This window comes from Sturnira hondurensis, unplaced genomic scaffold (assembly GCF_014824575.4).
Source record: "Sturnira hondurensis isolate 20B ecotype Veracruz unplaced genomic scaffold, ASM1482457v3 Scaffold0022908, whole genome shotgun sequence".
In the NCBI taxonomy this organism is placed as follows: domain Eukaryota; kingdom Metazoa; phylum Chordata; class Mammalia; order Chiroptera; family Phyllostomidae; genus Sturnira; species Sturnira hondurensis.
In genome coordinates, this window is record NW_028095539.1 from 4,862,195 (window position 1) to 4,886,240 (window position 24,046).

At 49.1% G+C, this 24,046-nt stretch overlaps 1 protein-coding gene across 4 annotated transcripts in view; it reads left to right on the forward strand.

The window, feature by feature from the left end:
• The window catches only part of NUP188 (nucleoporin 188), a 54,456-nt gene extending 31,548 nt beyond the window's left edge, over positions 1-22,908 (forward strand). For 3 of the 4 annotated variants that reach the window (XM_037036775.1, XM_037036777.1, XM_037036778.1), the window contains 29 exons: positions 633-785; positions 991-1,117; positions 1,301-1,388; positions 1,480-1,556; positions 2,642-2,756; positions 7,607-7,727; positions 7,851-7,917; positions 9,373-9,501; positions 9,836-9,975; positions 11,043-11,149; positions 12,163-12,369; positions 12,489-12,658; positions 13,320-13,389; positions 13,769-13,836; positions 14,443-14,638; positions 16,239-16,316; positions 16,635-16,720; positions 16,963-17,108; positions 17,315-17,496; positions 18,821-19,021; positions 19,194-19,286; positions 19,718-19,876; positions 20,206-20,343; positions 20,926-21,000; positions 21,088-21,318; positions 21,450-21,581; positions 21,855-21,928; positions 22,061-22,190; positions 22,323-22,908. In XM_037036775.1, the coding sequence (XP_036892670.1) occupies positions 633-785; positions 991-1,117; positions 1,301-1,388; positions 1,480-1,556; positions 2,642-2,756; positions 7,607-7,727; positions 7,851-7,917; positions 9,373-9,501; positions 9,836-9,975; positions 11,043-11,149; positions 12,163-12,369; positions 12,489-12,658; positions 13,320-13,389; positions 13,769-13,836; positions 14,443-14,638; positions 16,239-16,316; positions 16,635-16,720; positions 16,963-17,108; positions 17,315-17,496; positions 18,821-19,021; positions 19,194-19,286; positions 19,718-19,876; positions 20,206-20,343; positions 20,926-21,000; positions 21,088-21,318; positions 21,450-21,581; positions 21,855-21,928; positions 22,061-22,190; positions 22,323-22,499 (3,737 nt within the window). In that variant the 3' untranslated portion in view covers positions 22,500-22,908. The remainder of the gene's footprint in view (positions 1-632; positions 786-990; positions 1,118-1,300; positions 1,389-1,479; positions 1,557-2,641; positions 2,757-7,606; positions 7,728-7,850; positions 7,918-9,372; positions 9,502-9,835; positions 9,976-11,042; positions 11,150-12,162; positions 12,370-12,488; positions 12,659-13,319; positions 13,390-13,768; positions 13,837-14,442; positions 14,639-16,238; positions 16,317-16,634; positions 16,721-16,962; positions 17,109-17,314; positions 17,497-18,820; positions 19,022-19,193; positions 19,287-19,717; positions 19,877-20,205; positions 20,344-20,925; positions 21,001-21,087; positions 21,319-21,449; positions 21,582-21,854; positions 21,929-22,060; positions 22,191-22,322) is intronic. The other variant, XM_037036776.1, reaches the window with a different exon arrangement.
• The last annotated feature ends 1,138 nt before the right edge of the window (positions 22,909-24,046 follow it).

Genomic DNA, 24,046 nt, shown 5'->3' on the forward strand with positions numbered 1-24,046 from the left:
ATACTGGCAGTATGTAACAGTGACCAGTTAAAACCTGTAAGCCTACGTGTAGTCCAGGTGCTCATGGAACAAAGTACAGAAGGAGCAGCCTTGTTCTCTAACCCCAGCACCACCAGCGACTTCCCAGTGACCCATAGTCACCATGTCAGTGGGAAGGGTATCATTCTCTGCACTTGGCTGTTTTCAGGCACGTGGATGGACTCCCTTCCCCAAATGAAAAGAAAGGCTTGTTTTTGTTACTGGATTTTTAAAAGAAGATTTTATTTATTTTTAGAGAGGGGGGAAAAGGAGGGAGAAAGAAGAAGAGAAACATCAGTGGGTTCCCTCTCTCATACCCCCCACCCCCCACAACTGGGGACTAAACCTGCAAACCTGCAACTCCAAACCCTGATCAGGAATTGGACTGGTAACCTTTCACTTTGCAGAGTGACGCCCAACAAACTGAGTCACACTGGTCAGGGCTTGGAGTTTTTTGTTTTTTGCTTTTTAATGGAAAAGGTTGTAGCAATGTTACATACTAGGAAGAGGTGTCACACATCTCTGTGTGATTAAATATTGGTGTCTGGTATAGGAGTCACCCTCCCTGTTGTGTCCTCAGATATTAGACTGATTTCTCTTCCTCCGTTCCTTAGGGGGCCAGACCAATCTTCGCATACCTCAAGGCACTGTGGGCCAAGTGATGCTGGACGATAGGGCTTACCTGGTGCGCTGGGAATACTCGTACAGCAGCTGGACCCTCTTCACCTGTGAGATTGAAATGCTGCTTCATGTCGTTTCCACTGCAGGTGAGGGCAGCTTTGGGAGACATCACTGTGGGGAAGAAAAATGGACATTCTTAGAGGATTTGGAGAATAGACAGAGAATTTCAAAATAAAATTCAGAAGCATCCAGGTTATGATTAGTGTAATTTGTTTATCCAGGTCTCAGGGACTATTCAGTGATCTTAAAGGAATTGTTTTCCATGAGGTCACAGGCTTCCTTTCCCCCTAGATGTGATTCAGCACTGCCAGCGGGTCAAACCCATCATTGATCTGGTCCATAAGGTCATCAGTACAGATCTGTCGATAGCAGACTGTCTCCTGCCCATCACGTCTCGCATCTACATGCTGCTGCAGCGGTGAGTGTCTGGTCACACACCCATGGCATTCAAATCCACATACGTTCATCTGTGGGAAACCCTGGTGTAATAACTGTTCCCTGATAAGAGGAGGGACTTGTGAAGAGAGAACTGGAAAATATTTGTAATGGAGCAAGTTGCATTATTCATTTTACTGAGTATAGTGCACTGTTCTCCACCCAGGTTAACGACAGTGATCTCCCCCCCTGTGGATGTCATTGCTTCTTGTGTCAATTGCTTGACTGTTTTGGCTGCCCGGAACCCAGCAAAGGTGAGATACCAAGTCTTTAGAGCAGCCGCAAAATGTTGCACTTGGTGTATACCTGAGGACACAGGGACATTTGACTCTTCTTCCTTCTCAGGTCTGGACTGATCTTCGTCACACAGGCTTTTTACCATTCGTCGCCCACCAGGTCTCCAACATGAGTCAGATGATTAGGTGAGCCAGGTGTTGGACAGGGCAGAGTATTTCTATGCCCTGGGAGCACTGTGGACATTTCAGCTTTGTTCGTTTTAAAGAACCGCCTCTGTGCTTGATTAGATTAACTTTTCCCCCTAGAGAAGCCAGAGGTGTCAGGATCCAGAGACTTGGCTTCCTTTTCTTAAGCTGGAGTCATTCTATTCTTTTCCTTGTTGTGTGCCCACTCCAGCGCTCCTGATAGACCAGTTATTAACGCACGACCCATCTTGCTACCGGAGCATTCTCTCCTTGCTCTCTCTCTTGCTCATAAGACAATGATGTTTCCTTGATGTTTATTTGATTTTTCACTTTAAACCTCTTGAGGTTATGTATTGGGTTGGCCAAAAAGTTTGTATGGTTTTCTCTCTAAAATAAAAGACACAGTTTTCATTTTCACTAATAACTTTATTGGTTTGGATATTTTGAAAATGTCAGCTATCTCCTGTGTGGTACAATGTTGATTATTCTCAATATCTCGATTTGATCACTATCTAAAGTTCAACTGGTTTACCTGACTAGAGCATTATTCATTGAGAAATCTCTAGCACAAAACTTTGCAAACCACTTTGACCTGTTGGATCAGTCATAGCACCTTCTCCATGCACTGCACAAATCTTTTTTATGTGTTTTTGTCTTTCTTAAAATAATAAAGCATAATGTGCTGCAGATGTTCCATATTTTCTTCCATCTTCGATGTTAAAATGGCTACACAAAAATTCACCAATTTTGACCTTTTTTAAATGCATGCTGATATAACAGCTGTCACTATACAATCTAACAAAATTGTTTCAAATGAAGTTAAAGACAAGTAAATGCTACTAGAGCCATCTTACAGAAAAAAAACAAATGAGTTTTTTGGCCAACCCAGTACCAGTAAAACATGTTCTTAATGTTTACCCTGGGTATAAAATTGTGTAAATTTAATTAATTCCTTTGCAAACTTTTCCCACTTTGTACCTAAGCCATCTAACAATAAGAATGTTCAGTGGTTAGTTTCTTGCAACCATGAGATCACCCCATCACTTTTTCCCTCTGCCTCTGTCTCTCCCCGTCTCTTTCCCCAGTGCGGAGGGAATGAATGCTGGAGGGTATGGAACCCTCTTGATGAATTGTGAGCAGCCCCAGGGCGAGTACGGGGTCACTATTGCCTTTCTGCGGTTGATCACCACTCTGGTCAAGGTAAATTCCGGTCAGATGGAAACATGTGGAATAGATTGCCTGCGCCTACTCCTGTTGTCATCTTGTCAACGGACAGAATGACTGTCCTGGAATTATGGTGATAGAACAAGGGGGGACCTCCAAAATACCAGAATTATCTTCTGGAGGGTGGACCCCTTGTAGTACAGGCTTCCCCTGCTAGGTGACTTTCATAGGAACCCATCCGTAGTAGTGTACCAACTGGCGTTGTTGTGAGAGGCTGTGTTGAGCTTCAGTGAATTTTTTTTGAAGACTTTCAATGCATTTGCCCATTTCATGATGGGTTATATATGAGTGCACCTGCCCACACCACACTGACTCTCCAGCAGTTTTTGATGAAAAACGGCATGACCTCTATGCTACACCCTCCCTATTCATTCGATCTCGCCCTAATTGACTTTTTTTGTTTCCTTGGGTGAAAAAAGTACTCAAAGGGAAATGTTTTGTTGGTATGGAAGAGATGAAACAAAAAATGGCAGAAGTACTAAAAGGCGTCAAAATTGATAAGTTCAAAAACTATTTCTAGCAGTGGAAAAAGCAGCTGGATAGGTGTAATACATCAGACGGAGAGTACCATATTTTGCTGTGTATAATGCCCACCAACATTTTCTAAAGTTACACTTTTAAAAATTTTTTTAAAGATTTTATTTATTTATCTTTAGAGGGGAAGGAAAGGAGAGAGGGAGAGAAATATCAATGGATGGTTGCTTCTCATGTGTCCCCTACTGGGAACTGGCCTGCAACCCAGGCACGTGCCCTGACTGGGAATCGAACCGCGATCCTCTGGTTTACAGGCTTGTGCTCAATCCACCGAGCTACACCAGCCAGGGCCTAACGTTACACTTTTTTTTAAAAAATATATTTTATTGATTATACCATTACAGTTGTTTTATTCCCCCCTTCATTCCCCTCCACCTGCACCCTCCCTCCCCCACCCTTCTCCCCCCCTTAGTTTATAACCACGTGTCTCAAGTTTTTTGGATTCTATATTTCCCCCACTATTCTCGCCCTCTCCCCTATCTATTTTCTACCTACCCTCTATGCTATTTTCTGTGCCTTCTCCCCCCTTCTCCCCCTCCCACCCCCCTGTTTCTAACCCTCCATGTGTTCTTCATTTCTATGGTTCCACTCCTGATCTAGCTGTCCTCTTGGTTTGCTTTTGTTTTAGGTGTGGTTGTTAATAACTGTGTGTTTGCTGTCCTTTCACTGTTCATATTTTTCATCTTCTTTTTCTTATATAAGTCCCGTTAGCATTTCATATAATAAGGGCTTGGTGATGATGAACTCCTTGAACTTGACCTTATCTGAGAAGCACTTTATCTGTCCTTCCATTCTAAATGAAAGTTTTGCTGGATAAAGCAATCTTGGCTGTAGGTCTTTGGATTTCATGACTTGGAATACTTCTTTCCAGCCCCTTCTTGCCTGTAAGGTCTCTTTTGAGAAATCCGCTGACAGTCTGATGGGTACTCCTTTGTAGGTGACTGTCCCCTTATCCCTTGCTGCTTCTAGGATTCTCTCCTTCATTTTGGTCTTGGCTAATGTAATTATGATGTGCCTTGGTGTGTTCCTTCTTGGGTCCAACTTCTTTGGGACTCTCTGAGCTTCCTGGATTTCCTGGAAGTCTATTTCCTTTGCCAGACTGGGGAAGTTCTCCTTTATTATTTGTTCAAATAAGTTTTCCACTCGTGGCTGTTTCTTTCCCCCTTCTGGTACCCCTATAATCCGGATGTTGGAACGTTTAAAGATGTCCTGGAGGTTCCTAAGCCTCTCCTCATTTTTTTGAATTCTCATTTCTTCATTCCTTTCTGGTGGGATGTTTTGTTCTTCCTTCTGGTCCATTCCATTGATTTGAGTCCCAGTTTCCTTTCCATCACTATTGGTTTCCTGTGCATCTCCCTTCATTTCAATTAGTTTAGCCTTCATATGTTCCTCTAATTTGTGACTTTGTTCCTCTAATTTGTGACTATAATCTACCAGTTCTGTGAGCATCCTGATAGTGTCCTGAATTGTGCTTCTGAGAGGCTGGCAATTTCTTGGTCGCTTAGAGTTATTGGCTCTGGGACTTTGAGTTCTTCTTACGCCATCTTTCGGGTTGTTCGTGCCTGTTCCATAGCAGGATCAGAGCCCTAAAGTGTTCACTAGAACAGGGCAACTAAGTCGCTGGGTTGTGACGCTGTATGTGGGGGCGGGGTCAAAGAGGGACTATGGCGTCCTGTCTGCCGCCTGCCGCCACGGCCCTCACCGGTGCCACAGTTGCTGCCGTCACTGGGCCCACGCGTTTCGTTCCACTGCACGCGAGTCCGTCAGCCCTCGCCCCCTGGGGCCTGCGTGGTCTGTCTCACTGTGCGCGAATATGCGCCCGCGGTCTGCCCCGCACCCCAACTGGTTCCTGTCTGCCTGTGCGCCTGGGTCGGGGGCCCTGTCCTGCCCGACCCTGCTTGCTGCTGGCTCCGCCCCTCTTACCGTCCCCGTTGAACGGTTAGACGTAGTCGGACTTCTGTATAATTCAATTTTCTGTCCTTTGGTTGTGTCTTTGTTTTTCCAAATCTTTGTTGTGTTCAAACTTGGTTGTGGGAGAAGGCACAGCACAGTGTTTCCACCTATGCCTCCATCTTGGCGGAAGTCCACGTTACACTTTTTTAAAGATTTTATTTATTTATCTTTAGAGGGGAAGGGAAGGAAAGAGGGAGAAAAACATCATCATGTGCTTGCCTCTCGTGCATCCCCTACTGGGGACCTGGCCCACAACCCAGGCATGTGCCCTGACTGGGAATCAAACCAGTGACCCTTTGGTTTGCAGGCTGGCGCTCAATCCACTGAGACACACCAGCCAGTACTAGAGTTACACTTTTAATGCATAAGCATAAATTAAAAACATTCATGTAGATATGGAATTGTTACTGCCTGTGTATAATGTGCCTCATTATTTTTCCCTCAATAATTTAGGCAAAAAATGCTCATTATACACAGCAAAATATAGTACTTTGAAGGTGACTAAAGTTTAAAGATGTAAGAATAAATACACAATTTTTCGTATATAAATTGCAGGGGTTTTTGGTCCCCCGCCCTTTGTAGTTGGTGTGAACTGCGTATTTACTGTGTGCCAGACTCTGTAGTAGGTGCTTTCTCTCTGTTAATGTATGTAGAACTCAGAGGCAGTCTGCGCTATGCTGACTGTCACGAGAGTTTGACTCTAGCCTAAGACAACACATGCATTTTATGTCACGTTCCAGTATATCCGTGTGTGTGTGTGTGTGTGTGTGTGTGTGTGTATTCCTAAAGCAAAGTTTCACAATGTGACACTACTCTAATACACAAGATTGATTCACTTTGGCATTTTCTAAGAAGCTGATCTTAAAATCCACTAGTGCGGTGATTTTCAACTCATGTGCCACAAAAATTTTTAAAACGTGCAATATCCGACTATTTTGTCAGGGGCGTTTTGCCTTAGATTTTTAAATTTTTAAAAAATGACAGCAGCCAACACAGCAATAGTTGTCCAGTGTGAATGAGTAAAAATTATACATATTTTCTGTCATATCAGCATAAAATACATTTTTTGGTGTGTTGCAGAATTTTAGTAATAAGTTTATTGGTGCCACGAGATGAAAATGGCTGAAACTTGCTGTACTAATGGATGAAAACTCTGTTTGAAAAATACTGCTATAGCCCTGGCTGGTGTAGCTCAGTGGATTGAGCGCAGGCTGTGAACCAAAGTGTCGCTGGTTCAATTCCCAGTCAGGATGCATGCCTGGGTTGCAGGCCAAGTTCCCAGTAGGGGACACATGAGAGGCAACCCCACCTTGATGTTTCTCTCCTTCCCTTCCTCTCTCTCTAAGTATAAATTAAAATTTTTTTAAAAAAGTACTGCTACAGCATGGATTTCAGAGTCAGAACGAGTCAGGTTTATATTTCAGGTTGACTGCTTACTAGCTGCGTGACCTTGGGCAAGTATAGAATTTCTCAGCCTCTGAAGCAGGAGTGATCAGTGATCTCCAACTCGGAGTTGTGAGAGGCCATACGTGGAAAGCACTTGGCACGCGTCCTGCCTGCAGGAATTAAGTAGTCAGTGAATGCTCCAGAAGAGAGCAACAGCCCTTTATAGAGATAGGGATGTAGGTATAGGTGTTTATTATAAAAAAAGGATCCCCATTTTTATTTATTTTTTAAAATTTTTGTTTATTGATTTTAGAGGGAGAGAGAAAGAGACATTGATTTGCTCTTCCATCCATTCATGCATTCATTGGTTGATTCATATTGCATCTCATATACCTCCTACTGGGGACCTGGCCTGCACCCCAGTCATGTGCCCCGACTGCGAATCGAACCAGTGATCCCTTGGTTCACAGGCCAATCAGTGCTCAATCCACTGAGCCACACCAGCAAGGGCAGAATTCCTATTTTTAAAGTAAGGAAGCTGATGTTAGCAAGTAACATTAGGACAGAATTTTGAGTATCACATCTCCTTCCTGGTACTCCAGCAGTGGGGTGGCATGGCACGGGGTGGTGACACTAAACCGGGTATTCTCCATTATCAACGGTCCCATACCCTAAGGTTTAAGGTATCTCCTTTCTGACCAGCTTTAGCCTTTATCTCTCTCCTTCTTGTAGGTGCCTTTTGCAATGGTGTCCCATTGTCTTTTAGTCCTTTATAGAACCCTACAACTTGGACTCATAGAACTGTAATGCTCTGATGTTTCTGTTTCTGTTTCTGTTTTTCACTGAAGAGGTTTGCTGAGATTTTCTTTGGACCTGTGGTTTGGAAGTTAAATCTCTAATAACTAAGTGACTTTCAACTGTGGCATAAGCCCTCACACTATGGTTTCTTGTAGGGACAGCTTGGTAGTACACAGAGCCAAGGGCTGGTGCCCTGCATCATGTTTGTGCTAAAGGAGATGCTTCCCAGCTACCACAAGTGGCGCTATAACTCCCACGGTGTAAGAGAACAAATTGGTAAGGAAGGTATGGGCAGGGAAGGTCTGGGGAGTTTCTGGGTCCCTGGAGATCTTTCCTTCCCTTTTGGGGTAATAGCCATCATCCAAGGCCACATCATTCCTCTGTCTTTCCGGAGTCCAGGTTGTCTGATCCTGGAGCTGATTCACGCGATACTGAACCTGTGCCATGAGACAGACCTGCACAGCAGGTATGAGGGGGGATTGCTAGAGCTTGGTGCTCCTGAATGCCACTGCTCACCAAGGGGAGCACAGGCTTCTGCTGAGCAGAGCCGTCTCATCCTTCCAGGTTGAGCCCAGAGCCATCTCTTGAGGTTCTAATTTGCTTCACTGGACTACTTTACCTTTTCTTCCTGTGGGGAGAGATGATGCAGACTCTGGCCTGCCAGGTCCGTGTGTTGTGGCTGTGACAAACAAATTTGCATGGACTACAGAAGTCCTGTGGAGAAAAAGGGATTCCATGGCCACTCTCTAAGCGAGAAAGGGCCCTGATGCCTGCCTGGACAAGCTTTTATTGCTTTTCTGGGTATGTTACATGGTCCTCATTTACTAGGCACAGGTTTGCTTTAGGTGGTTACCTTTTTTTTTTTTTAAGATTTTATTTATTTATCTTTAGAGAGGAAGGGAAGGAGAGAAGGAGAGAAATATCAACGTATGGTTGCCTCTCGTGAGTCCCCTGCTGGGAACTGGCCTGCAACCCAGTCATGTGCCCTGACTGGGAATCGAACTGCGATGGTGTGGTTCGCAGGCCCGCGCTCAATTCACTGAGCTACACCAGCCAAGGCTAGGTGGTTACCTTTTACAGATAAAAAAGGAAAGAATGTTGCTAATTACTTCAAAGGAAAAGGGTATTTGCAAATGCAAGGGGAAAGGTGGTTGAACTGGTTACACACCATACTTGGGAGGTTTAGCACAGAATTTAGGAAGTTACTTCAAAGATGTGCAGTAAACATTTGCTGCCTCAATTCAGAGTGAGGGAGTTTTAGTGAAAAGCAAGCCTCAAAGCAGCCTAGGTACAATGCAGGACTGAATCCTCATGGGAAAACTAATCTGTGGGCTCGGTCCTGTGTGCCAACTCGCTCCCCGTTGGTTTTCCGAATCAGGCTGGGCTACATTCGCCATGCCATGCGGATAGGTTCCCTATAGAGAGAAGAGCAAACAAAGTGGGAATGAGAGGTGGTTCCCAATGAGATACTTGTGTACTAACACCCCACTTGTATGATCTTTCCAAAAGTTACACATATTTATTGGAAAGTATGTAGGGCAAAATGCCCTTCATAAACCTGTTTTCCAGCGATCACTATTAGTGTGTATTCTTTCTCTGCTTGTGCTAACTCCTCTGTAACTTTATTTCCATGACACTCCATGTAGATCTGTCTTGTTTTAATGGTTCTGTGCATTCCATTGTATGACTTAATCATCACTTATTTTAGCAAACATATCTATTAACTGTTGGATGTTTAGATTGTTTCTCAGGGCGATCTTTAAGATGAAGTCTCTTTAGAGGCAATGACCAGAGTGCCTTCATCTGGCCAAGAGTTGATCTGTATCACTGACGCCCAGTTGGTTAGATTTGGACGATTGCTTTTCCTTCTAGTAATAAGCTTGGCGGTTCCCTAGTAACTCAGAATGTGCCTGTGTTCCAGCAACACCCCCAGCCTGCAGTCTCTCTGCATCTGTAGCCTGGCCTATACAGAAGCAGGACAGACTGTTATCAATATCATGGGCATCGGCGTGGACACCATCGACATGGTGATGGCTGCTCAGCCACGCAGGTAGGGCTTCCTCCCCGCTTTCCCCATTTATTCTTACTGTGCCTGCATGTTCTAAGAATTGCAGTTTAAATTAGCGTGCAGTAGCTCTTTAAAGACAACCTTGTTCCTCCTTGGACACAGCCTTGATAGAACCTGGTGGTGCTGTGTAGACTGGTACATAGCAAAGGGAGTAGGTGGCCCCTCCTCTCTCCTAGTTTGGACTGGGGCCTCTAACAGAAGCTGTTGAACTCTGGGATTATGGTTGGTATGGTTGGAATCTAATTCATGAGAGCACCTATGTTGTGAATGAAGTCATGTTGTCTGAATCAACTTTGGTTTCTATTTGATACCCTAGTGATGGGGCAGAGGGCCAGGGGCAGGGCCAGCTGCTGATCAAGACAGTGAAACTGGCATTCTCCGTGACCAACAATGTTATTCGGCTGAAACCTCCTTCTAATGTGGTGTCTCCCTTGGAACAGGCTCTCACACAGCATGGTATGTATTTCTCTTCCAATTAGCAACTGCCCATATGTGCGTTCCTTAGGCAGTCCATGTTTTTAGAGGTCAACAGTTCTGCGTAACTCCTTGAAATTTGGGAATGATCACCAACTCCCATTCTGGACTTAGAAACAGGAGGACTGGATCCTATTTCATTTCTGCCTCCTACTGATGACAGACTAATTAGAACACATGTTCAGAGTCAGACTACTGTGGTTCCGATTGTGGCTCCAGCCAGCTGTGTGACCTTGGGCACATTACTAAACATCTCTGCCTCAGGTTTCTCATCTGTAAAAAGGGGGTAGTAGTGGTATCTACCTTGTAAGATTATAATGAAGATTAAATTACAATCTGTAGAACACAGAGAGAAATTCCTATTTAAGTTTCGACTGTTACTGCTCTTCCACCTTAAACTAATCATTTGATCTCTTTGGTACCCAGTCCCCTCATTCTCAAGGACCTATTCGGATAATGTCTCAGACCCGTTCTAGCTCTGTCGGTTCGGAACTAAGTTTTTTGCATTTCAGAGCAGTGCTTTGGTGTGATAGCTTTTTCTAACTTATTTGATAAATGACTACCTGTTTTCTTGAAAATGTATTTCTTTCTGCTATTAATAAATTGCATTGAGCTGCTTCTCCCCAAGTCCTGCCAGTCCACTTCGCTCCTGAAAGCAGAGAATGAGAGGGCCACTTGGATTCACTCTGCCCTCCAAGTGCTTGAGAGTAAATTCCCTCGTATATGAGACTTTTTTTTTAAAAAAGATTTTTAGTTATTTATTTTTAGAGAGAGGGGAAGGGATGGAGAAAAAGGGAGAGAAACATCGATGTGAGAGAGAAATATCGATCGGTTGCCTCTCATACATGCCCCAACCTGGGACCAAACCAGTGACTCAGGCATGTGCCCTGACCAGGAATTGAACTGGCAACCTTTCGCTTTGTGGGATGAAGCCCAGCCGACTGGGCCAGACCAGTCAGGGCATACATGACCCTTTTTGAACAGCACCCTCTCTTAAGAGCTTGCATTAGGCACACTTGGTGTCTAAACTGTTTTCTGTGCTTCTTCAGGTGCCCATGGGAACAACCTCATTGCTGTTCTTGCCAAATACATTTACCACAAACATGACCCTGCCTTGCCACGTCTGGCCATCCAGCTGCTGAAACGCCTGGCCACGGTAGGATCCTGCTCAACCAACCAAAGCCTAGAAAACTGACTTTGTGCTTTCACCACTCTTGCCTTCTCCCGAGAGAAGTGGCTAACTTAGACTTGTCTGACTTTTAAAGTGGCATAGCCACACACACACACACACACAAATTGTGTTTTATGAGGGTACTTTCATTCTGATTACAAGTCTTACATACTCATTTAGAAATATTTATGTAAATGATACAGATAAATGTAATAGAAAATTAAGGTACCTCTGGCCCCTTGCTATAGATTGCCTATGGACAGGTTGGTACACACTGCCTCAGATTTGTCTCTGTCTGTGCTTATGTAGTAAAGGGGGTAGGTGTGTGCCTTTTCTCCCTTCAGCAGTGGAGTTCCACTGCACACACTGTTTCGTGACTGTCTTCCTTCACCTGACACCGGTCTTGCAGTTTTCCCACGTGGGCACATTTGGAGCTACTGCATTCTCCCTAATACCCGCCTGGCATGCCATGGGGTGGATGCATCCTAATTTATTTGGGCTAGTTTCTATCTTTCATTGTTATGAACAGTGCTGCAGTAAGCATTATTATCTAAAGAACTCTGTGAACTTTTGTTGACAGTTCCTAAAAATTAGTTGTCTGTGAACATTTAAATTTTTATTAGACATTTCTAAATTACCCTCCAAAAAGGAGTGTAACAGTGCATACTCCTAACACTGAGTCTTGTATCCTTGCTACATGGCTTCATCGGTTTCTTAATCTTTGCTAATCTAGTAGGTAAATCAGTATTACCTCATTTTTTCTTTGCATTATTTAACCATGAGAGAGGTTGTGCATCTTTTCACTTAATTACTGCTTCTCCTGTGAGTTGTTGGTCATCTTGTGCTGTAGTTTGCGGTGATGTCCCTTTTGACCCAGAGTTGTATGTCTCGATGTTTCCCTTTCTGGCCATTTTCTGTCTGTCAGTTTTCTGGCTCCCATCTGCAGAAGCCTGTTTTTCTAGAAATAGAGCTCTGAGCCTGTGTCCCGGTCTCACCAGGTGGCCCCAATGTCAGTGTATGCCTGCTTGGGCAATGACGCGGCTGCCATTCGCGATGCCTTCCTGACCCGGTTGCAGAGCAGGATTGAGGACATGCGCATCAAAGTCATGATCCTGGAATTCCTCACCGTTGCAGTAGAGACGCAGCCAGGCCTCATTGAACTATTTCTGAATCTTGAGGTGAAGGATGGCAGTGATGGCTCCAAGGTGAGCGTGCCCCTGGGATGAAGCTGGGAAACTGCTCCCTGGGAGGCGGGTGCTAGGCTTTGCGGGTGCAGTTACTGGTAGTGGCTGTGGCCCTGAACTCTCACCTGTCCCTCCTGCAGGAATTCAGCCTTGGTGAGTGGAGCTGTCTCCACGTGGTGCTGGATCTCATTGACTCCCAGCAGCAGGATCGCTACTGGTGCCCACCCCTGCTGCACCGTGCGGCCATCGCCTTTCTGCACGCCCTGTGGCAGGACCGGCGGGACAGTGCCATGCTGGTCCTCAGGACCAAGTAGGTCTGGCTCCACCAGAGCTCATGTTCTCGTCTGTCAGACGGTGTAGCAACAGCTCCTGTCCTAGCGGTTTGTTGTGACACATTGCTGGGCATGTGCACACAAAGTGCCCAGTGCCTGGGTCGCTCGCCGAGCGGGAGTGTCACTCTTAGTGAATCTCTATTTAATGCTGGACCGGCAGGCATCATCTTTACTCTAAGGTGAAGATGTGTTTACCTTAGACTTCCCACCTTTTGAGTGTCTGTCTTGTGCCAGCCCCCAGAACCCTCGTTCTTGAGAAACAGCAGGCCACACGAGTGTGTTGGAATCTCACTGTCTGGACTCTAGCTGTACAACGGGAAGGGGCTTTGAAACCGCAGAGTGTGGAGCCTGCGCCTTGTGTTTCTTCTCACTCTCTCTGTGTGCGGCCGTCTCAGATGTGCGGTGGTGCTCCCAGGGCGTTTATTGGGCAGCTCTGTAAGATACAGTTGTGTTTCTTAACAGGAAACACAAAAAACACACTTAGTCTGTGGAACCCTTTGCCTTAGTATAGGAGCCAATGACCTTTGAGACCATGTTAGGGGTGGGACGGTAAAGTAGGAGGTGACTGCCAGAAGGAGGTGGAGAAAGGACTCTCTCTGTGAGAGGAAGTGTGATTTACAACATGTGTTTTCTTTTTAGACCCAAGTTCTGGGAGAATTTAACCAGTCCCCTGTTTGGAACCCTTTCCCCTCCCTCTGAGACCTCTGAGGTAAGCTGTGACAGCAGGCTGGCCGTGACCCAAAGTCCCTGGGAGGCGCAGCTGGGCTGGGAGGTGGAGCTGGGGCCAGTGGTACCTCCCCAAAGTGCGCAGCCAGGGTGCTATCTTCTCTGCAGACTTCTTCTTCAGAGGAGACCTTGCTTCCCCTCCCTCCGATGTCTTACTCGGGGAAGGACAATGGCATGCCCTGCTCTGTGCTGATGGCTCCGTGGTTGTCTCCCCTCGCTCGGAGACACTGTGGACCTGACGCTTACGCTCTTACAAGCCAGGCATCCACTCACACGCGATAGGGCACGCGTTCTCGTGCAGGGGTACACCTGGGGAGAGGTTCTCCCTGTGATTGGGGCCTGCTCTGCTCTTCCCTCCACAGCCCAGCATCCTGGAGACCTGCGCCCTAATCATGAAGATAATATGCTTGGAGATATACTATGTAGTCAAGTGAGTCCTTTCCCCTTTTGAGATTTTAAAGATTTTATTTTTAGAGAGAGGGGAAAGGAGGGAGAAGGAGAATGAGAGAAACATCAGAGTGCAAGAAAAATATCCACTGGTGTACAACCCAGGCCTGTGCCCTGACCAGGAATTGAACTGGTGACTTTTTGGTTTGTGCCCAACCCACTGAGCCACGCCAGTCAGGGCAAAATTTTAATTAAAGGTCTGGAAGTGGGGACCATGGTGGCCTACCACTGGGTGTATGGCTATATGAGCCAGGTCAGAGAGAGCTGGTTTGGAGCCATCTGTGGAGGGCCACTGAGCTGTGTCCCTGGCCAGTCCACTGATGGCATTTATGATCATCAGCAAACGTTACTGTGAAGCAGACTCCGTGTGCTCAGGATTTTATGGAGGAGGAACCCTGGAAAAGGCCTCAGCCTGACTAATTATTATGCTGAGCGAGAATTGTGCACCCCACACATTGGAGGGATCCGGAGCCATCTGCCTTAGCCCGCGTGAGGTTGCTTTCCCTGCCTCAGCAAGGGTCTGCGCCCATCACGTGCCCACCTGCTTTTATATCCTAACATTAGATTCTGTGTTTTTTCAACACTCCAGGGGCTCACTAGACCAGTCACTAAAAGATACACTCAAGAAATTTTCTGGAGAGAAACGCTTTGCCTACTGGTCAGGGTACATCAAGTCTTTGGCGGTTCACATGGCCGACACGGAGGGCAGCAGCTGCACCAGCTTGGTCGAGTATCAGATGCTGGTCTCCGCCTGGAGGATGCTTCTCATCATTGCCACCAGTCACGTAAGAGCTTCCCGGGGCAAGTTTCCACTCTGGTTTCCTAGCAATGATGTGCCGGGGTACCTGGCAGTTTCAGCCTTTTGGGATGAAGAATGAGTCAGTGTGCTTCTCTGAGAGCTAAAGAGTAACAGGTTCTGTGTCAAAGGATGGGGGCCAGTCTGGGGTATTTAAGAGAAGCAATTTGAAATCCCTTCAGACGTACATAAAAGCCTTGGATAGGTCTCGGGGCTTCCTTGTCTGCTTCTCGTGCACACGTGTTGTCTTGTGCTGTGTGCCCTGTGGTCTAGAGGTGAGTGAGTGTTGACCAGTCAGGTAGTTGTAACTGCCGCAGGACCCTCTCTACAGAGCTGTTTGCTTTCACTGGTTCCAGAAACTGCATTTTCTGGTCTTAGAAAAAGACTAGAGGGCATTCTCCCTTCACTCTGTGTCTACTGAGAGTTGGTTTTTAGCAGAGAGTTAACAGTTGAGAAACATTTGCATTTTCTCTTGGCATTTTTTAGTGACTTGACACTATCATGCTATATGGTTAGGACTTGGTGTAGAACTGTTCTTCCCAGGAACCCAGGTTAATTCCTTAACTTCATTAATTACCTCATCTTGATAGGTACCACCTTTCCAGGCATGCTCTTGCATCCCCTCTGACGTGCTTCCCTGGTGCCTGACTGCCCACAGCCTCGGGGCTTTGCTGCGGCACAGCAGTCGCAAACACACCGAAGGCTTAGCCGTCTTTAGGGGATCATCGTTTTGCTTCAGAAATAACGTGTGTGTCAACTGCCTTTTAGGCCCTAGTTAGGCAGTAGTTCTTGAGTTGTTATTGAAAAATCCCTCACCCTCTTTCCCCCTGCTAGGAGACCCATCCAGTTAAGTCTTGCATATTGATCATTCATTCATTCATTGAATGGGTGTTAATGGAATGCTTTCCACATGCCAGGCACCAGGGCAACAGCAATGGACCAGGCAGGTAAATAAGGTCATCGCAGACGCGTGGAGAGTGAGTGGGCTGAGAGGGAGAAAATTGTCAACGAATACAGTTTCAGATTGTGATCATTCACTGTGGAGGCGTTAATTGGGATGCTATAGTAGTAAACCCTAAAGTAGGATAGGAGTAGGCAGGGAGGCCCTCTGTGAGGAGATGTCCAAACTGAGACCTGAATGTGTGAAGGCGTCTTGCAGGTGGAGAGCCTGTGGAAGGGTAGTCTGGGCAGATAGAATCACAAGTACAAGGGTTGCAAAGTGCTTGTTACGTTCAGAGAAGAGGAAGGAGGCCTTAGGGCTGGGATAGCGTGAACACCAGTGGATCAATACCATGATCAGTTGGAGCAGGTCCTCTGGGGGCCCCTAGCCTTGTGGAGGAGTTTGTGTTTCCAGTACAGAAAAGCCCGAGGGTCTGAGCAAAGGAAGGATATTATCAGGAGGAGGAGGTGAACCTGGGCTGGATTCTGACTTTATCTGAGGGCAAAGGAACAGTAGTGCCCTCCAGCCCCACTTTAATCAAGGGGGCAATGACTTATCAATGACTAATTGCCTGACAGAGGACCCCACATTTTTTGCCCTCTAAAGTCTGGGAAATTTTCCCACTGCCATTTTTTCTGTTCCTTTGCAGGCAGAGATAATGCATCTGACCGACTCTGCAGTGCATCGTCAGCTTTTTCTTGATGTGCTTGATGGAACCAAAGCGTTAGTAAGTGTGTCTGGGAGATTTTACATTTCTCCCCGGGAGAAGGTCTCTGAAGTCAAATAGCAGCTCACAAGTCTGCAGTTGTGCCAGTGGTCAGGTCAGAGGGCTCCGCTGGCCTGTGAGGCCTAAGGTTGCAGCGGGGAGGCAGAGGTCTGCTGCTGCTGGCCAGCCCTTGGCCTCTCCCTGAGTCCCACCCCTGTTAGCTCACTGCTAGGAAACAAAGGCGAGGCCAAAAGGTGCCCGGTGGATGGAGCTGGGATCTTCCGGCCGGACCAGCCCACAGGAAGCCTGACAACTAACTGGTCTACTGTCTCACCCCAGCTCCTGGTCCCAGCCTCAGTAAACTGCCTCCGCCTCGGCTCCATGATGTGCACTCTGCTGCTCATCCTCCTGCGGCAGTGGAAGAGGTGCGTGCTGTCATGGGGGGCGGCCTGCAGCTAGGGCTGCCTCCGCGGGGCCTGCTCGATCCTCTCTACTGACCCTTTGCTTTCCTGAAGGGGAGAAAATGGGTGTGAAATGCACTAGCTTTCCATTGTGCAATGGGACTGAAAGAGCCGACGGCCCAGTTGGCATCCTCAGTTGGAATGAGGGCACCTGTGGCCTTTTTGTGAGCTGTGATCTCCCCTCTCTCAACCCGTATTATTTCTAGAGAGTTAGGTCCTGTGGATGAGATCCTTGCGCCTTTGACAGAGATCCTGGAGGGAGTGCTGCAGGCCGACCAGCAGCTCATGGAAAAGACCAAGGCCAAAGTGTTCTCTGCACTCATCACTGTGTTGCAGTTGAAGGAGATGAGAGGTGAGGGGCCCAGGGGGCGGGAGTAGTGGCCTCCTGTCCCTGCTGGCAGCCAGGCCGGGCCGGGCCGGGCTTCCTTTGGCACAGCCAGACGTTCCTCTTGTGGTGGTTGAGTTTCCAGTCTTGGAACTCTGGTCTTTAGGAAACCTTGGTGTGCAGTGACAGCTGACAATGAGTGTGACCATGTTTCCTCCCTGTCTGCTCTACAGTGTGTGACATCCCCCAGTACTCTCAACTAGTGCTTAATGTCTGTGAAACCCTCCAAGAAGAGGTGATTGCACTCTTTGACCAGACCCGCCATAGTCTGGCCTCAGGCAGCACCACGGAGGACAAGGACAGCATGGATACTGACGACTGCTCGCGGCCCCGGCACAAGGACCAGCGTGATGGGGTGAGGGCAAACCCGGGAAGCTGTTCTTTCCACATGCTCCCAACAGACATGGACTGCCTGCCTGCTCTGTGCCAGGACCTATGGTTGATTCGTGAACAAGACAGAGTCGCTGCGCTTACAGAGTCAACAGACTGGATGGGAGAGTTAATAAATTTCAGGCTATGCAAGGAAGAGCTGGAATTCCACTGTGGCAAGTCCTGCAGGAGAGCAGTACAGGGAGAATGTACAGGGTGGAGTTCTCCCTGATCTGGAGACTCCGTGAGAAGGCGCCCTGTCAGCAGTGCCCTAAAGCAGACTGTTGAGAGTGAAGATGAAGAGTTGCGGGCTAGACGAGTGGGGGCTGAGTCAGGGTTTTGATCTGGCTCGTAAGTGAAATGGGAAACAATTTAAGCAATGGTGAGCAGTGATCAGACTGTGCTCTACAAAGATTGCTTTGGGTGGAGTAGCAAACTGTGGTTTTCATACTCGGTCATGGCCTATTGCTGGCTCTTGAAATGAGCTCATTCAGCAAAAATGAGCATGTTTTAAAAATTACATAGAATTTGCCCTGGCTGGTGTAGCTCAGTGGGTTGAGCGCGGGCCTGCGAACCACATGATCGCGGTTCGATTCCCAGTCAGGGCTCATGCCTGGGTTGCGGGCCAGTTCCCAGCAGGGGACACAGGAGAGACAACCATACATTGATATTTCTCTCCCTCTCTCCTTCCCTTCCCCACTAAAGATAAATAAATAAAAATCTTTTTAAAAATTATGTAGAATTAAATGTAAGAGAAAATATTAGTATGTTTTATAGTGTGTAAGGACAGGTACCATTCAATGAAAGTATGCAAATACGTGAATACCAGGGCACAGTGTAAAGGTAGTTATTACTGAGGGCCATGGTCAGAAAGGTTTGAAAAGCCACTGGCAGAAGAATTGATTAGAGTCCAGAGAAGATGAAGAAGGACAACTTAGGAGGTGGCTGCAGTGGTGCAGAGAGGGGAGGTCACTTTGTCTCCAGGCCATAGCAGAGTTGGGTGGAGTGAGCAGATGTGGGCCAGGGAGCAGCTTGATGGCTGTGTGCGTGATGCGGGAGGGAAGTCATCGGTGGCCCTGTCAGGGTAGGGTAGGTTTGTTACCGTGGTGGAGTTGCCGGTCCCTGAGAGGTGCGTGTGGGAGCAGAGCAGGGTTGGGAGATTCCAAGTTGTGTTCCAGTTCGGCTCCCTTAGAGATCTGTGTGACCAAGGTTCGGGCAGCTGGGTACGGGGCAGGCTGTACTCTTCCTTCTCCTCTTCCCCTGCTTTGCCTTCTTCCCTTCTACTGATCTTTGCCCCTGGGTTCCAGCAGGTGTGTGTCCTGGGCCTGCACCTGGCCAAGGAGCTGTGTGAGGTGGATGAGGATGGTGACTCGTGGCTGCAGGTGACCCGCAGGCTCCCCATCCTGCCGACCCTGTTCACCACCCTGGAGGTGAGCCTGCGCATGAAGCAGAACCTGCATTTCACCGAGGCAGCGTTTCACCTGCTCCTCACCCTGGCTCGCACCCAGCAGGTAGGAGGCAAGCTTGAGGGCAGTAGGGAAACTCCTTGTTTGTACCGAGCGGGTTCTGACACCGATTCTCTCAGAAGCTCTCATCTGTCCTGGGAGCTCCCCTCGCCCCCGGGTGGGTGGGTGGGCAGCTGCAGGGACAGGTTGCATCTCATTTCATGTCCCTCCTTCCCAGGGAGCCACAGCAGTGGCTGGGGCCGGCATTACCCAGAGCATTTGTTTGCCCCTCCTGAGTGTGTACCAGCTCAGCACTAATGGGACAGTGCAGGTGAGTGCCAGCGGCCTGCCAGGTGGCCTGGACTGCCCAGACTGCACTTCCAGTGGGAAATGTGCTTGTAGGCCTCTTCACTTGCTCCAGAAGTTGTTCTCCTTAGTGGTCTATATACCACACTGATGGAATGGAATCTTCCCTGCCCAACACTGACCTCTAGCAAGAGAAGCTTGCACAGCTAGTTAGTGGCAGATCTGTGTCTAGAACCCAGGATTCTTTTATCTCTGCCTCGTGTTCCTTGTCACTGCTGGCCTTGGACCCTCTCTAGTCTTCCTGGTTGTCCAGTGGTGACCATGCCCATTCCAGGAGACTTTCTCTGCTAAGCAGCCAAGCTGCCTTAGCTGCTACACTGTACAGAGGCCCTGCTTCATCTGTCAGTCAGGTTCCTTGGCGCTGTGTCCTGATTTTGTCTGCCATTTGTGTCTTAGACACCTAGCGCCTCTCGCAAGTCCCTGGATGCCCCCTCTTGGCCAGGGGTCTACCGCCTGTCCATATCTCTGATGGAGCGGCTCCTCAAAACTCTGCGCTACAACTTCCTGACTGAGGCCTTGGACTTTGTGGGTGTCCACCAGGAGCGGACCTTACAGGTAAGGAACTGCCAGGGGTGGGGTTTGAGGGTTATAGGGAGACTGAGTCATTTAGGGCTTGAGGCTTCGTAGTTGAGGGCTATCAGTGTCCCCATTTCTGAGGCACTGTGAGGACTACCGGCTGACTGGCCAAGCAGGGGTCGCTGTTCTGCCGAGTGAGGCAGACAGTCTGGGATCAGCTCAGGCAGAACCCCTTGGTTGGAACACCAGACCACCTGTTGTGCCGCCACTTCAGTATCTGTGGGCCCAGGACCTGTCCTCCCCACAGGAGGGCAGGGATAGGTGTGTCAGGCCCCTGGGTCACCCCATCCATCCCTCTCCCTTCCCAGTGCCTCAATGCAGTGAGGACGGTGCAGAGTCTGGCGTGCCTGGAGGAGGCGGACCACACCGTGGGCTTCATTCTGCAGCTCTCCAGCTTCATGAAGGAGTGGCACTTCCACTTGCCTCAGCTCCTGCGGGATGTTCAGGTGAGGCCCAGACACGGGTTCTTAGAGGGTTCTGGGGAAATGCTCGGGGAGGGCATGGTGGACGCTGTCTGGGGCACCTCCAGTGAATTTTGCTCAGAGAGCACAGGTTTTGGTTGTACACTGCTTTCTCTGGAGCTAAATGTTTCCCTCCCCAGCATCGGGCAGCCTCACAAGTTAGAAGCTTGGGCTTTATGGGTCAGACCTTGGTTCACTCCTTTAGGAACAGGTCTGCTGCTGGGCCCTAGCCAGAGAGCAGGGCAGGGAAAGGACTCAGGCTCTGGAGTCAGACAGGCCTCTGTCTTTGCTCATACATGACCTTGGCCAAGTCACTTCACCACTCTGAGCCTTTTTCTTCTGTAAAATGGGAAAATACTCCCTACCTTATTTATTGACTGCGGGCTGATACTGTATAGGTCTTTAGTTAGGTCCCTGGGAAGCCACCCAGGCATCTGTTGGCCCAGCGCGTGCAGGCGCTTGGTGAGTCGGGCGCGGTGGCGCTCTGTGGGGGCCTGTGTGGTTGGGCTTGTTGGTTGGCTGGGGCTGTGCCATAAAAAGCCCTTCACCCTCCCGTGTTTGCTGAAGGTCAACCTGGGTTACCTGTGCCAGGCCTGCACCTCGCTCCTGCACAGCCGGAAGATGCTGCAGCACTACCTGCAGGTACCCGAGCCCCTTCCCCTTACTGCTGCCTGGAATGCTTCACCCTGGCATTCCTCTGTGTGCCACCTCCACATCTCTCGCCTCCAGAACAAAAATGGGGATGGTGTCCCCTCAGCTGTTGCCCCCCGAGTTCAGCGGCCATCCACAGCTACCTCTGCTGCCCCCTCCTCCTCCTCCAAGCAGCCCACTGCTGACACAGAGGCTTCGGAGCAGCGAGCCTTACACGTGGTCCAGTACGGCCTCATCAAGATCCTCAGCAGGACCTTGGCAGCCCTGCGCCACTTCACCCCAGACGTCTGCCAGATCCTGCTGGACCAGGTAACAGCACCACCTTTGCTGTGCCACTAGCCTTCCACAGTGGCCTGAAGCCTTGGCTGTGTCCTGCTCGCCTCTTGAGAGCTCTCCAGGATCCTAGCTGGGCGCTGAAGTGCTCTGGTCTTGCCTTGCAGTCCCTGGACCTTGCTGAATACAACTTCCTGTTTGCTCTGAGCTTCACCACTCCCACCTTTGACTCTGAAGTGGCCCCTTCCTTTGGGACCCTTCTGGCCACAGTGAATGTGGCCCTAAACATGCTTGGAGAGGTGAGTTGGGTGCTGTCTGACCCCTGTGTTCAAATCTTCCTCCCATTCTACCAGTTCCTAACCATGACCTTGGCACATTTACCCAGCCTTCTGAGCTTGTTTCTCATCATAAAAGGAGTATGATAGCCTACCTCTGTTGAGAATTATGGTGAGGATTAAGTGAGGTAACTGAATTGCTTAGTGTGGGGCCTGCCAGGTAGGAAGCTCTCAGTGAGTCGAAGCTGTCATTGTTCGCTGGGTTGTTTTTTTCACTCCTTGTTTCTCTTCCTCCAGCTGGATAAGAAAAAGGAGCCTCTTACACAGGCGGTGGGGCTCAGCACTCAGGCAGAAGGGACCAAAACACTGAAGTAAGAAAGCCTTCCTGGAGTGCGGTCTGGGGTGGGGGCAGCCACGGGCTGGCTGTTCTCGTAGCTCAGTGGCCCACCTGGCACCCTATTAGCTTAACGCTCTACAACAGTGCCAACCCTGACCTGTCCCAGGTCCCTCCTGATGTTTACCATGGAGAACTGCTTCTACCTGCTCATCTCCCAGGCAATGCGTTACCTTAGGGACCCAGCCGTGCACCCGCGGGATAAACAGCGGATGAAGCAGGAACTCAGCTCAGAGTTGGTATGAAGGGATAGAGGGCCCTGACTAGAGCGGGTGGGGCCAGTGGAGAAGAGGCAGCCTGGGGGACAGGCACGGGGGACAGGTGCTGGGCCTCAGGCGCCGAGCCTCACCAGGCTACTTGTTCTCTCCTAGAGCACGCTGCTCTCCAGCCTCTCGCGCTACTTCCGCAGGGGAGCCCCCAGCTCCCCTGCTGCTGGCATCCTCCTGTCGCCTCAGGGCAAGTCCACCTCCCTCCCCAAGGCCAGCCCCGAGAGTCAAGAGCCTTTGATCCAGCTAGTGCAGGCCTTCGTCCGGCACGTGCAGAGATAGGGCAGCGTGGTGCTGCCCGCCTGCCAGTCCACCAGTTTGCACAGCAGCCTGACCGGCCCTTCTGGGAGCCAGCACCTCCTACCACCTTCTCCCGAGTAGCCACAGCTCCACCCACCCCCACACTGGCGTTATTTTTGTAACACATCAGGTCAGCAGTAGGGACGGGGAGCCACAGTCTGCTGTGCTCACCCCTTCACCTTCCAAGTGCCCCACAGGTTATTCCTTTTCTTCAAGCATTCCCCAGAGCATTTGACCCTGGCCCAGGGGGGAGACGGGGAGGCCGTTGTCATGTGTAGGGAGGCTGTATGCTTGGGTTTGAAAAGCTCTTTTCCATGCTCTGTTCTTGCAGTTTTCTTTTGGTAATACTGTGGTCTATTTATACAAATATTAAAATACTGTTTATAGACAACTGTGTGACGTGTCTCCAAAGCCCAGTAGTAACAGGTGAGGTCTCGGTGCATGGGGCAGTCTTCCTCGACCAGGGTCCCACGAGTGGAGATTTGGAGGGTGGGCTGTGGATTGATGGTTGACTCACTGATGTCCCTCCATTAATGGGCAGGGGAGGAGTTGCTGTGTGGTCACTTGGATTTCCCCTTCCTTGGCCTATCCTCACCTGTCCCCACCTGGGCAGCTTATCACTGGGAATAGGTTTCCTTGAAGCTCTGTTCCTTCCTGTTCACAGCTGGACCCTGTCCGCCTCTCCCTGGGCCAGGGGCCACATCAGCCTCAGGGTTGCCTTCAAAGGGCCAAATGAAATTTTTGGACTGTATAAATGTAACTATTCTGTAACTATTAAATAAGGAATTACATTTCCTAGGCCTCCTCAGGGCCAAGTCACGGGCTGGGTCTGGCTGAGACCTTAATCTCACATGGGCCTCCACAGGCTGACTGGGATGGCTCTGAATGCAGCCCAACAGAAAACTAAATTTGCTTGAAATATTTGAGATTTTTTTGTGATTACATGTTGCAGTGCATTTAATGTGGCCCAACTCTTCTCCAGTGTGGCGCAGACAGCCAAAAGATCTGGACACCCCTGAAAAACCTGGCTCGTAGCCCAAAGCCACCACTTGAAGTTCCGAGAATCAGACTTTCCTAGGTGAGGGGCCCTGCATGGCCACTTGGCCAGTTACGGAACCTTTGGGGAGGTGACCATCTCTGTGATATTCCTTTGTCTGTGAGGACAGGAGGACCCATGGCTTGGTGCCAGGCCCACAGGGAACACTGACAGCTGTCCATCAGTGAGTCTAACCACGAACTTTGACAGTCCACTGCACTGCCCGGTCAGCGAAGCCCTTGGGAATGACACAGTGACTGTCACCCAGCTTCAGCACAGGAACTGCACTCACTCCCATCTGAGTGCACGGGGCCTGGGGAGAAAGGGGGTGGCGTGAACGGTGCTCTACAGAACTCTCCTTTCCCTCTGCCCTACTGCTTCTGGGCACTGCGTACACCACCCTGCACCCAGAGGAGGAAGGGAGCAAATTTGAAGTCTCCCCTTTCCCATTCTTGGTCCCGCCCGGGAGGTCCGCGACTGCAGGCAGGCAACA